General features: G+C 50.1%; 1 protein-coding gene across 3 annotated transcripts in view; it reads left to right on the top strand.

The window, feature by feature from the left end:
• The window catches only part of Stk24 (serine/threonine kinase 24), a 100935-nt gene that overhangs the window by 40493 nt on the left and 48426 nt on the right, over positions 1–12016 (top strand). For 2 of the 3 annotated variants that reach the window (XM_076872741.1, XM_076872740.1), the window contains exon 2: positions 7618–7848. In XM_076872741.1, coding sequence (XP_076728856.1) covers positions 7618–7848 — 231 coding nt within the window. Of the gene's footprint in view, positions 1–5348; positions 5431–7617; positions 7849–12016 lie in introns of those variants that run through there. The other variant, XM_076872739.1, reaches the window with a different exon arrangement.

Raw genomic sequence — 12016 nt, 5'->3', positions numbered from 1 at the left:
ATGCCCTTCCTCAAGGGTCAGGGATGTATGTAGACTTCAGATTAGGTGGGGAAGGGTCTGCTCAGAGGACTCGGTTGCCTGTGTTTGCTTGTCCTATGGAGTGTCTGACTTTCCCAGTCTCTGTGCAGCCCGTGCAGCTTCCACACAACTTCGCCACTGAGTGTAAACTTCATCATCCCATCTCCTCTTGCTTCTGGGCTTTTTTTGGTACAGGGGATTGAACCCAGGGGTGCTTGACTACTGAGCCACATCCCTAGCCCTTTTTATGTTCTATTTGGAGATAGGGTCTCGCTAAGGTGCTGAGGCTGCCCTTGAACTTGGGATCCTCCTGCCTCAGCCTCCCGAGTTGCTGTATCACAGGCATGCACCACCATGTCCTGCGCCTCTGGGCTTTCTGGATGGAGTTGGGGAGGGAGAGAGGCAGTAGACTTTGGCTGGAGATGCTAAAGGTGGTAAACTGGGAAGCACTGAAATGATGAGAGGAGAGCATGATAATACAAATGGGGCTGAATAGGTTTTCAAATAGGTCAGGATTTTCATCTCTCTGTCTTTTCTTTGCAAGTTTTGTTTTCTCCCAGGCTGTTTTCTATGAGCAGATGCTTTGCCCTTTGTCAGTCTATATGTGGATTTGTGTGTGTACCTGACTTTTCTCTGAAAGCTTAACATGCCACAGGCATTTCCCCCTGCGATTCAAATACTGCACAGCCAGCGTAATAGTAGGGAATTTGCTGAGTGCTTACTTGTTCTTCAGGCTTTGGGCCAAGAACTTTCCATGAACTATCTCATTGAATCCTCATGATCAAGCTGAGAGGATGTCCTTCTGTCTGCCCTGTGATATGGATGAGAAAGCTGAGCAGAAAAGACACTGAGTATCTTGCCCTTGGTCACAGAGCAGGCAGAGGGGTGGAGGAGGGGTTTAAGCCCAGCCAGGAGGTTTCCGCCTCCTGGGTGCTGCTCTCGCTTGGGTCCAAGTCTTTGTAAAGGTTGTTTAAAGGCTGGAATCCAGTATTCCATTGTACACGTACATTAGATGTTGCTTAATTGGGTTGCTTTACTTTAATTCTGTTTTGCATTTTAAGAACCTCGGGTTGTGTGCGTCTGCTGGTGTGGGTGACTGGAGACGTGGGCCGAGGACGGGTGGTTTCCTAGGTTGGCTGATCTACATCTGGACACATGCAGAGTAGCGACGGCAGTACCAGGCTTGGGGTCCGCTGCCGAGGGGCTTGTTTTCATTCCATGTTTGCCAAGGCAACGAGTTGCTGTCACTGACCCCTCTAGGACTACTTGCCCCATCCTGTCACTGCTGTGTGTGTAATCAGAGTCACTAAAGAAGAGGCGGTCCCTTAAGTCTAGGAGAAGCAGCTCTGTGGAAGTTGCTGGGTACTTTTCATCGATGTCCTTGAGGATTGATTGCCATTTTGTCTAGATGGAGGCGTGTTACTTCACAACAGGTGGTCAGCCGTTAGAGATAACTAAGAAATAGAGGGCTCCTGTGTGTGTGCACACAGCAGGTTTAAGGTTAAAAAAGATGCATATTTACAGGCAACGTAAATTTTACATGGGAATTTGGTCTTTTCAGATTTTTCTTCTTAGCATCTGAACTGAATTTAGAGGGGCTTTCCTCTTAGGGGTCCTTAACAGTGATCAGGCCTTGTTGGAGAGCTCATGGCCACTCTCTCCAGTGTTGGGTGGTTCTGTGCTCAGGCCGAGGGCCTTGATCTGGTGCTGGTGACCCGCCCTCACCCTGATGTGGAGAGGTGACAGTAGTCTTGCTGGTTTTCCATTGCTATGGGTGACCAGGCGATCCCAGGCTTGTTTCTCGCTGGCCACCTGGAATAGCGTTGTACCGTCCTACAGTGAGGAGCTTGTAGATTGCTGACTCTCGGGCCCCTGAGCCTGGCCCTTCAGGTGCTCATGATCCTTGGCCAGGTGTGTGTTTCCATAGGTGACCTTCTCAGAGCCCAGCCTGTGCCTGGGCCTTTTGAGCTGGGTGTGCCTCTTCTCTGTACTTTGGTCAGTTATTAAAGGTCCTGACCTCAACATAGTTTAGTAAGTGCCTTGGTTTTCCTCAATCTTTTAATTAAAGATTGACAAGAGTAAAATTGAATATGAGGAAGGTAGAGAATTTAGCTGACTGAAATAAAGAGACAGATGGCCTGGTTGTGTCCTGAGGAGGAGGGTGGGGAAAGAGGTAAGAACACAAAGCAGGAGGGGCGGGTCCTTTCCAGGGTTTCCTCCTGGCCTGGCAGCCCCCCACCCCAGGCAGGAAGTGGGGCTGGCTCTTTAAAGGGCAGCGAAGGTTCTCGTGACTAGAGAAAGGATGAGTGTCGCCATCAGTTTTCTCTTGCTGTATGGGATACCACACGCTGGGTCGGTAGTGGACATTTCTCCAGTCCTGGATCTGGGAAGTCCAAGAGCTTGGCCTTGGCCTCTGTGAGGGTCCCGCGCTACCCGTCACGAGACAGAGGCCGCAGGAGGCAGAAGAGGCCTGACGGGGGCCCACAGCCTCGATACCGGTCTTCATCGTTCACGAGGGTGGAACCCCGAGACAGCACTTCAGGGTCCCCTCCTTGTGTTGGGGGCAGCCGGATCTCCGCGGAGCTCTGGAGAAGATACCCCGACCACAGCAGGGCCCGCGCACCCTGGGTGTGCCGGCCCCGGGCGGGCGGGCCGGCGGGCCTTGGTCCTCGCGGCCTCTGGTCGATGGGGACAGCATTCTTTTTTGTTATGGTCTCTTTCTCCCAGACTCCTCCTAAGAGGAGGCGACGAAGGCCTACAGCACAGGGCTCCTCCACATCCCTCCTTCACCTCCGGCAGCCCCTCCTGGCTTCTCTTGAGGGGTGCCCCCTGGTGCAGCAGTGGGGTGCTGTGTACCCCGTCTTGTTCTAGGAGAGGTGAGTCCTCGAGGGGGTTGGGGGGTAGGAGGTGGGGGCACCTTATCTGAAGCCGTGACCAGTGCTCAGGGCAGGTTAACCCTCCTGAAAAGGAAGTTCCCAAGGTGGCTGGCAGGATGGCATTTCTTCTGCCAAGGAGATCTCCATTGCAGCAGAATCTCAAGGAAGGTTCCTTTTTGAAACAGGCCTTCCTCCTGGTCGAGCGTGTGTGAGGGATTAGTGTTTCTTGGCATTGCTCGCGTTCTTATCCTTTGGCTGGGTCTTACTCTCTGGGGTTCTTATCCTGTGGCTGGGGTCGCCTGGGGAGCAGCACGGCTGGGTGTCTCTCTCCATTGGACAGGAACAGGCCTCTCTGCATGTTGACAGGGGTGTTCTGAGAGGGCCTCTTTGGACTTCACCTGGAAACAGTGTCATAGGAAGTCATGAGGCCAGCCCAGGTTCTGGGATGGGGAAATACTCTGTCCCACAGGGAGCAACAAAGGAGCGTAGGGTGTCTGACCACCGGGACGGTTACCTGTTGGCACCATTAGGGTAGCAGTCGGCTGCTTGCCTTCTGCTTCTCTCAGGCATGCAAGGTTGCTCTCCCCTGCCATTTCCTCCTCCGTCCCACACAGCAGCAGGCTCGGGTGGGGTGGGGGGGGGCAGCTAGTGAAGAGCCATCATCTCAGCTGTCATGAGCGAGAGGGAGGAGGGTCCACAAACAGGGCAGGAGCTGGAGGCCTGTGCAGGAAATGGTCATGGTTCCCGTGGCTCCGAAGTGGAGGCAGGCCTGGCAGTGCTGGCTGCACCTGGCTTCCGGCGTCCCTCTGTCTCTGGTTGAGGAACAGACCAACCCAAACCTGGTGACTTGTTGTTTCTCCTGATTCTGTGGGTCGCTGGGCAGTCCTGGCCTTTCCTGGGTGCTCCGCCATCAGCTGGTGGCCCTGTTGAGGCTGGATGGCCTAGGGGGGCCTTCTGCAGGAGCTGGGGCCTCAGTGGAGTCCAGGAAGTGACTGATTGGGTCTCCCCACTGGCTGGGAGCTGTGCCAGTCACCTCACAGGCAGGGTGGGAATCCTTGGGAATTGGAAGGGCTTGGGGGATTCCTCCACTTCCCCTGCCCCTCTCTTTTTCTTGGTTTGAGGGTGGGGCAGCAGGAGAGGAACTGACCTAAAACATACTGTGGCAGTCACTGTCCGCCCGCCCTGCTTCTCCCCAGTTCTGAGTGTTGGTTCTGCGGGTGGTGGTCCCAGACCAGCAGCAGCAGTGTCACCTGGGAACTCTTAAGTTCCAGATTGACTTATTGGGAAATTCAGCCTGTGGCTCAGCCACCTTCTCAGTGAGTCTGACACGCTGAAGTGTGAGGACCTGCTCTTAGGAATGAGGGTGGTGGCTGGCTGCCTTCTGACTTAGGGCCTCGGGCCCTTGTCACCTCTCTGTTGTCAGAAGAAATGCGTCCCCCAGCCTCCCTTCAGGCCCTCTGTCTCTCTGAGTTAGAGTCTTCTTTGTGATGTCTGACCTAGGTCCTGTTTGTGTCTGTATATGTCTGCACAAAATCCACATTTAAAAAGTAGCTTTACCACTCAGGGTCATGGAGCATCAGTGTCCTGCTGCTCCTGGTTCCCAGGCTCCTGGTTGTAGAGGTAAAACATGGCCCCAGACACCCCCAGTGCAGTTTAGCAGTGGAGGAATACAGGGTGATGTCCAGTTGAGCAGGGGAGGTACAGATTCTGACAGTAAGTGCTGGGCTTGAGATGTCTGGGCAGGAAGAGATGATACCTCGCAAGCCATGGGTCCTAAGGGCTCAGGCTCTGGAGGCCGGGCAGGAGCTGGTGCAGAGAAACCTGTCCTGGGCACAGGAAGTTAGTGCCGGGTTTCCCTGAAGGTGGCTGTTCTTCGGAATCTTTTAGAGTGCTCTCCAGGTGGATTTTGTGCATCCCCACCCACAGCCTTGTGAATAATAGGTGTCCCAGACAGTTTTGATCAGCCAGGTTTGGAAACACTGACCCTCACCCTGACCCTCTCGGGCTTGCTCCAGGAACAGGAGCAGAGCACAAACAGGAGGCCTGGGATGGAGCTGGGTTCGTCCTGAGTTAGGCTGGCCTAGACGGGTCTGTACGCAAAGATCTTCTGGAACCCAGAGGTGGGGTGGGGGTAGGAGGGTTGGAAGGAGAGCTGAGAGCAGGGTTCTAGATGCCAAGGGACTGGAAAGTTACCAGGAGGAGGAGTAGTTGACGGGCTCAAGTGCAGGGCACTGCGTCACTGGTGACCAGAGGCAGCTGAGCCAGGCTGCGGTGGGGTGGGGGGGCAGGTGTGGATGCCTGTCAGGACCTTCCGAGGAGGAGCTGTGTGAAGGTGGAGGCTGCTGGGTGCTCTTGTTTGGAAATGGGAGAGGCCTGAGCGTGCTGCCCTGGGCGGGGAGCCAGTGGAGGGGGGTGGATGGAAGAGGGCTGTTGAAGTAGAGTCCTGGAGCAGAGAAGGATGGATTCCAAAGCCCAGCTTTTAGGATTGGCCTTGAAGAAAAGGAGGGCCACCCCACCTCATCCTGGAGGGAAGGAGGTAAGGGGGACGGTGTGAAGATGGACATGGTAACTGCTGGGAGTGGCCAGCAGCCACTCTCCTCTGTCCCGTTATTTTGAAGAGGAGATGCCCCATCCTAACCACCGGGGCTGTGCAGGAGGGCGGAGGCTGGACTCAAGGCACCATGCAGGGGAGGAGGGTGCCAGGTACCCACTTGGGATTCTCTGGCCACCTTTGGGGATGTTCCCAGTTCCCCAAAGTGACTTTGAAGGGTGTTCACCTGGAGTACCTGACAGGTTTGAAAGTAACGGGATATTTTAGGGCTGCCTACTAGCTTCAGAAATAATCCCCACTCTGGTGAATTGATGGTCCTGGGCTCTGGCTGCTGTCACAGACTCTGGCAGATGCAGGGCACTTGGGCTGTTTCCGAAGCCTGGAATACAAGTTCAGGCTCCCCCCTGGTCAGTTCTCCACCACTGAGAACAGCAGGAGCTCAGGAAGCACGCTAGGGCTCCGTGTGAGCCAGCCGTGGCCACGTGTGCAGCATTTTATTGGAAGCCCTGGGGGCTTGAGCCTCAGCTGCCCCATGACTGTGTGTAGCTTTCCATGAGCCAAGGCGTCTGCGCTGGCCTCTGGTCCTTGTGGTGCTGGTATTTGTTAGGCTGTGGCTCCATAGGACGTCCCCTTCCAGTTTTAAGTGTCACTGTCTCTCTTGTATGTGTCCTTCCTTCCTGGCCAGTGGTTTTGAGCTTTCTCACTGTGGGTGCACAGTCTCCGTGGGCCAGGCTCTGCCCCTCCGCCTGTGACTTGGTGCCTGCGTTATCGCTGTGCCTTGTTTTGTTTCCTGAGCGGGGACACTTTGTGGCCCAGTGAGGCTCCCACATTAGGCCACAGGCTGGCTTGCTCCCATGGTTCCCTTGGGCAGTGCTTGCTGGGACCTCTGAGTGTTTCTTCCCCCAGCAGGTGAGGGGTGGGCGCCTGACAAGACTCGCTCACTCTCTGGTTGTCACTGCTGTGTCCTGTGCCTGGGACCTGCTTTGGCCCTGCTGGGCTTCTCACTCTACCCTCTTCCCTTATTCTCTTTACTGCCTTTTCAGTCCTCTCCCTCTCCTCTCTGACCCTTTCTCATCCTATTTCAGTGTCTTTGAAGGCTCCATGGACCTTCGAGGGTTGTCTCCGCATCCCCTTTCTCCTGCATGCAGGGTTGCTCTAAGGGAGAATGTGTCCCTAGGGCTGCTGGCTTGAGCCCTTTGATGCCCAGGGAGGTTCGTGGCTGGTGCTTGTCACTGGGGTGTTCCTTGTTCTGAGGTGTGCAGCAGCTCTGTGCACCTGTCTCTGCTTGCTAAATGTTAATATCCTCCTCCCGCCCGAGTTTTGGACAAATAGCCCCTCACATCACTTCTGCACATGCCCTGGGGGTGACATGTTACTGCCCCCATAGAGAACTCAGCTGTTCACACATCTCTGTGCAGGGGGCACTGCTAGGGTGGGTGCCTGACCATTCATGATGGTGAAGAACTTTTAGGGACTATTTCAAGGACACAGCACTTATGTGAGAGAACAATGCAGGCTGCTTATTGTTTTCTGGGATTCGGTTGGATTGTTGCTGTAGGTGGAGGCAGCAGTTGTCTATGAGGGTGCAAATGAAGGTGGACACTGGGCTTTGCACCAGTCCCTTATAGGTGGACTGTCTGCCCCCCCATCCCCAACCCTTGCCTGATGTAGATAGATACCTGTGTTTTAATAAATACCCACTTGGATTTAGGTAATTTTGGGGATAGGGTAGAATTTTTATTTAGACAAGAGTGTGCTGTTGGGATTGAACCCAGGAGCTTATGCCTGCTAGGCAAGTGCTCCATCACTGAGCTACATCCCCAGGCTCAGACAGGTTTTTCAATAAACTATATGTCCATTCTAGCATGTTCACATAATCATTTAGGCTTTTGATTCTACTTTTCTTCTTTAATTGGGTTTTGTTTAATTGTTTAATTTTGTTTAATTGTTGGATGTTTACCACGTTTATCAGTCTAATATACATATGTAGGTGAGAACTGGGAATCTTAGGTCCTGACCCTGAAGAACTGTGTTTCCAACCATCTGATCCTTGACACAGAAAACAGACTATGACACAGAAAACGGGACTATGGACTGAAGTATTATAAATAAAGAAATGATCATGGCACTGTGAAGTATAAAGGTTTTCCTTCTTTTTCTTTTCTCCTGCAGAACCTAAAAGCAGACCCAGAAGAGCTTTTTACGAAACTGGAGAAAATTGGAAAGGGCTCTTTTGGTGAGGTGTTCAAAGGCATTGACAATCGGACTCAGAAAGTGGTTGCCATAAAAATCATTGATCTGGAAGAAGCTGAAGATGAGATAGAGGACATTCAACAAGAAATCACAGTGCTGAGTCAGTGTGACAGTCCCTATGTAACCAAATATTATGGATCCTACTTGAAGGTAAGGCTTAAAAATAGCGCCATTTTCCATCTTGCAGCACTTGGCTGAGCGGGGACAGGAAGGACTCCTGCAGCACAGCAGGCTTGCTCAGGAAGGAGGGTGACGTGACCTTTGCAATCAGAGCAAGCTGACTTCGATGGTCTATCATTTTAAATGTCGCCTAAAGAAATTTATTTTTGGCAAGAAGTGTTTGATGTTGACATTCTCTTAGAAACAACAGAGAGTATTTCCGGGTGGGGCTTTGGCATCAAAACTGTCTCTCAGTATCACAGTAACTGTTAATCACCTAATTTTGGGTTGATTTATGAGCAATAATAAAAACTCATGCCAGGCCTAAGAATATTAATCTCTTAATGTTTTCCATCATAACTGCAATTTAATTTAATGCTGTTTTTAAAGACAGTTGCTGAGAATTGTTAATTTTGATAGCTAGTTTATCTATGCTTCTCAGAATATGAAACTGTAAGTTACAACAACAGAGCACTACAAACTATCCTTGGCCTTTATGCTATTCCTAGAATCGTATTAAAATGTTTTTCTGATCTTGATGGAACCGGTTCACTCTATTAGATGTTGCAGGGTCATCTTCTCCCCTGAGAAGTTCTAAGACTGTTCTTGTGTTTTGGGTTCCTAGACGTGTTCATTTCATGAGCTACAAATGTGTAGTATCTTTTAAACTGAGTTTTGGAAATCAATTCTGAAATAATTCTCATGGAAATCAAAACATGGTAGGTAGAAATGACTATTTCCCGAGGAAAGCAGCACTACACCTGGATGGTTAAGATTGGGTCTCTCCTGTGAGTTTATCTATCTGCTTAATAAACCTGCTCTGATGTAAAAAGGGATAATATAGGTTTTGATTTTGTGGAAATGTGAATAAGAAGGTATTAGCTGAAGGTTGGAAATTCTGAGAACCATTGATTTACCAAAATGAATATTTAAAGGAAATCAAAATTGAGTGGTAATACTATTTTCCATTCTATAAATGGTAGCAATATGGCATGGCTAGCTCAAATGTAGCATTTTGAATTGGGAGTGAGTTTTGGAGTCAAATGTCACCAGGCTTGAATCTTGCCATCATTTACTTTGGTGTGTGGCCTTGAGTGAAAAAAAAAAAAATGTTTTTAAAGCTTCCTTGCTTCCTGATTTGTAAAATGGAAAATACCCATTGTTGCAGGGCCAGGGATGTGGTTCATTGGTAGAATGCTTAAAATCCTGGGTTTAGTCCCAGCACTGCAAAAACCCAAAACAAACAAGAACCCATTGTTGTAAAAATTAAATGGAAAATAAGAATGTGGAAGTACCTTCAGTCAGCCTTCCACGGCTGTGACCAAAATACCTGACGAGCCACTTGAGAGGAGGACAGTTTATTCTGACTCCCATTTTCAGAGATTTAGTCCATGGCCAGCAGACTCCCGGTCTGGGCCCAAGGTGAGCAGAACGTGATGGGAGGGTGTAGCAGAGGAGAAAGGAGAAGGGGCCACAGGGTGGATGTACCCTTTCAGAGCACGCCCCCGCTGGCCCACCTCCTTCTGCTTACAGTCGCCACCTGTCAGTCACCAAACTAGGATGGACTGATTGGGTCACAGCTCACAAACCGACCATTTCACCTCTGAATATTCCTGCATTAACACAGGAGCTTTTGGGGGACACCTCCTATCCAAACCATAACAAGTAGGTACCTAGTCTTAATTTCCTTCCTTAATTGGTTGGATTTGTTGAGACCTCCTCTCTTAAAGTGCCTTGTAGTGAAGGTAAATTACCTTCAGTGAAAGTATCCAGTGAGGTCAAACCAAGAAAACCGGACCAGTGAGAGCTGAGCAAGGAGGCCAGTGCCCAGAGTGAGTGCTGCATGCTGGTGCCCCAGCGTGGCACTCACCAGGCAGCCGGGAGGCACCGCAAACCTTCTTATGACCAGAAGGAGAGCACGTGCAGCTTCCACAGGGGAGTGCCAAGGTCGAATGGATATTAGATTTCTAAGAAGAGCAAGCTCAGCTTGGAATCTGTGCTGCACTGCTTCGTGTGCTGTCAGGTTTCTGCAGCAGTGGTGGTCAGCAGATTCCCAGTTGGCGTTGATGGTTTGTGCTGTTGTGTAGTAGATCCTCAGAGTGTCGTGATTTAGCTCAGCTGCTGTGTAACTGGAAATTAGGGCTCAGTGGCTACGCATGTCTTCAGCCTCAACTCTGCAGCAGGATTTTACTAATTGTGGGGGTAGATGGCTTTACAGTGGCTCTGATTATACATACCTAGAGTCCTGTCCAGTCTGTCTGGTTCTTGCCTGAATCACTGATTCTGGACCATCATAAAGCAACCTGACCTTGGTTCAGGGTTGCCCAGTGAATTTTATTTAGTTGACATAAAGCCAACTGCTGTCATAAACTCCTTAAGTTTATAATAACTCAGGTATGAATTTCTCTCTTGCTCACAGGTTGCCCTGGTTTGGGGGCTCTTTCCCTCCAAACTCTGATCCAAGACCTCCAGTTCCTCTGACTTGCACATTGGCTGTGCTTGTCCATCTTAAGTCAGTGGAGGCTCACTGGTAGGAGAGGCTATGTGCTCAGGCCTGGCCCAGAGCATGCCGTTTCTGTCCATGTTGCCCTGGCCAGAACACCCCTGACCACATCTAACGTGAGAGGCTGGGAATGTCATTGAATTGCATGTTTAGTGGGTGGAGAAATGGGCTCAGTGCACATGGCTGGTCTTTCCCAAAGACATGAACTTTAAAGGAAATGGAATAACTCATGGGATGGTTTCTCCACTGACTGTCTTCAGGTCAGACTAAAAGTTTGTGTAATTTTATCTTGTATTTTATAAATTTTACCAGGCTGACTGTCCTTTAGGAAATAGTACCATGAATAACATCTCCACCATTGTGGAAGGTTGCCTTCCATTTCGTAAATCATGTTAAAGACCATTGTCATTTTATTTAAAACATGAACTGCTGTTCATAAACAGCATTAACTGTCACAGTCAGCCAGGACAGGAACCCAGATTTGTAATCCTGTTTGCCCATTCTTACATAATAGAATTCCATGGACTCCCTGGCCCACAAGAGGACCCTGTGACAGCCAGACTAGTCTCGCGTTACCTTGGTAGCTTAGGACGTTAGTGTGGTCCTGACTGGCGGGCAAGAGGCGGAGACAGTGGCTTGTTAGACCAGGTTGGCATTGCTTGTGCTGCCTGTGGTCCCCATTGCCCTTTGAAAGCTGGTACTGTTCAGAGCTCAAGTTCTTCATTCTTTACGAGGGGACTGGAGAGGGGGTCTTAGGATCTCACCCCATGTTTAGGGACTTTTACATACCAGGACTGGACAAAGGAGAGAATGAATACCAGCAGCTGGCGTCCTCGTTGCTGGGTCAGCATTCAAAGGTTTCGTGGTTAATATTTGGCTTCATTCATCTAGACCAGCAAAAAAGATGAAAAAGAGTAAATGGTCAGAATGTCCTGAATATTACTGCAGACCAGGAGGTAGGTTCATTTTGATGTGTAGCCATGATCAAATCTTAGATCACTTTGTGGCATGTTGTTGCCCAAGATTAAAAACAAAACAAGGGCTGGGTGGGATGGTGCATACCTGCAGTGGCTCAGGAGGCTGAGGCAGGAGGATCAAGATTTGAAAGCCAGCCTCAGCAAAAGCAAGGCGCTAACCAACTCAGTGAAGCCCTGTCTCTAAATAAAATACAAAATAGGGCCTGGATGTGGCTCAGAGGTCGAGTGTCCCTGAGTTCAATTCCCCGTAAGCCAAACCAAACAAAAAACAAGTATGACAGCCAGGGAGAGAGGGACAGTGATGTAATATTGAAAATTCTTGTTTATGTTGTTGGATGTGAGGACTGGAAAGGTCTTGAAGATTATCACGCACCCTTCAGCTTCATTCATTGTAGCCTAAGTGTTTAATGTTTGGGAAGTCAAACAGTTGGAATGCTAACCAGAAGTCTCCATCTCTCAACTCTTGTACCACAAAAACACCATCCATAAGATCAAAATGAAAATGTTTGTTGGTGGTGGGGTGTGCAGGACAAGAGAGGGAGTGATGAGAGTATGTTTTTAGTGAGGACTTAAGATGGGTACTGTGAGGTGGGCACAATGTGGGATTCCACACCTCTTCTGCCCGCAGTGGACTCTCTAGGCATTTTGTTGGGGGGATCGCCAGCCTACCAGACCCTCC

Source organism: Callospermophilus lateralis, chromosome 12 (assembly GCF_048772815.1).
Source record: "Callospermophilus lateralis isolate mCalLat2 chromosome 12, mCalLat2.hap1, whole genome shotgun sequence".
NCBI lineage: Eukaryota > Metazoa > Chordata > Mammalia > Rodentia > Sciuridae > Callospermophilus > Callospermophilus lateralis.
This window is presented reverse-complemented; position numbering and strand designations above follow the sequence as displayed.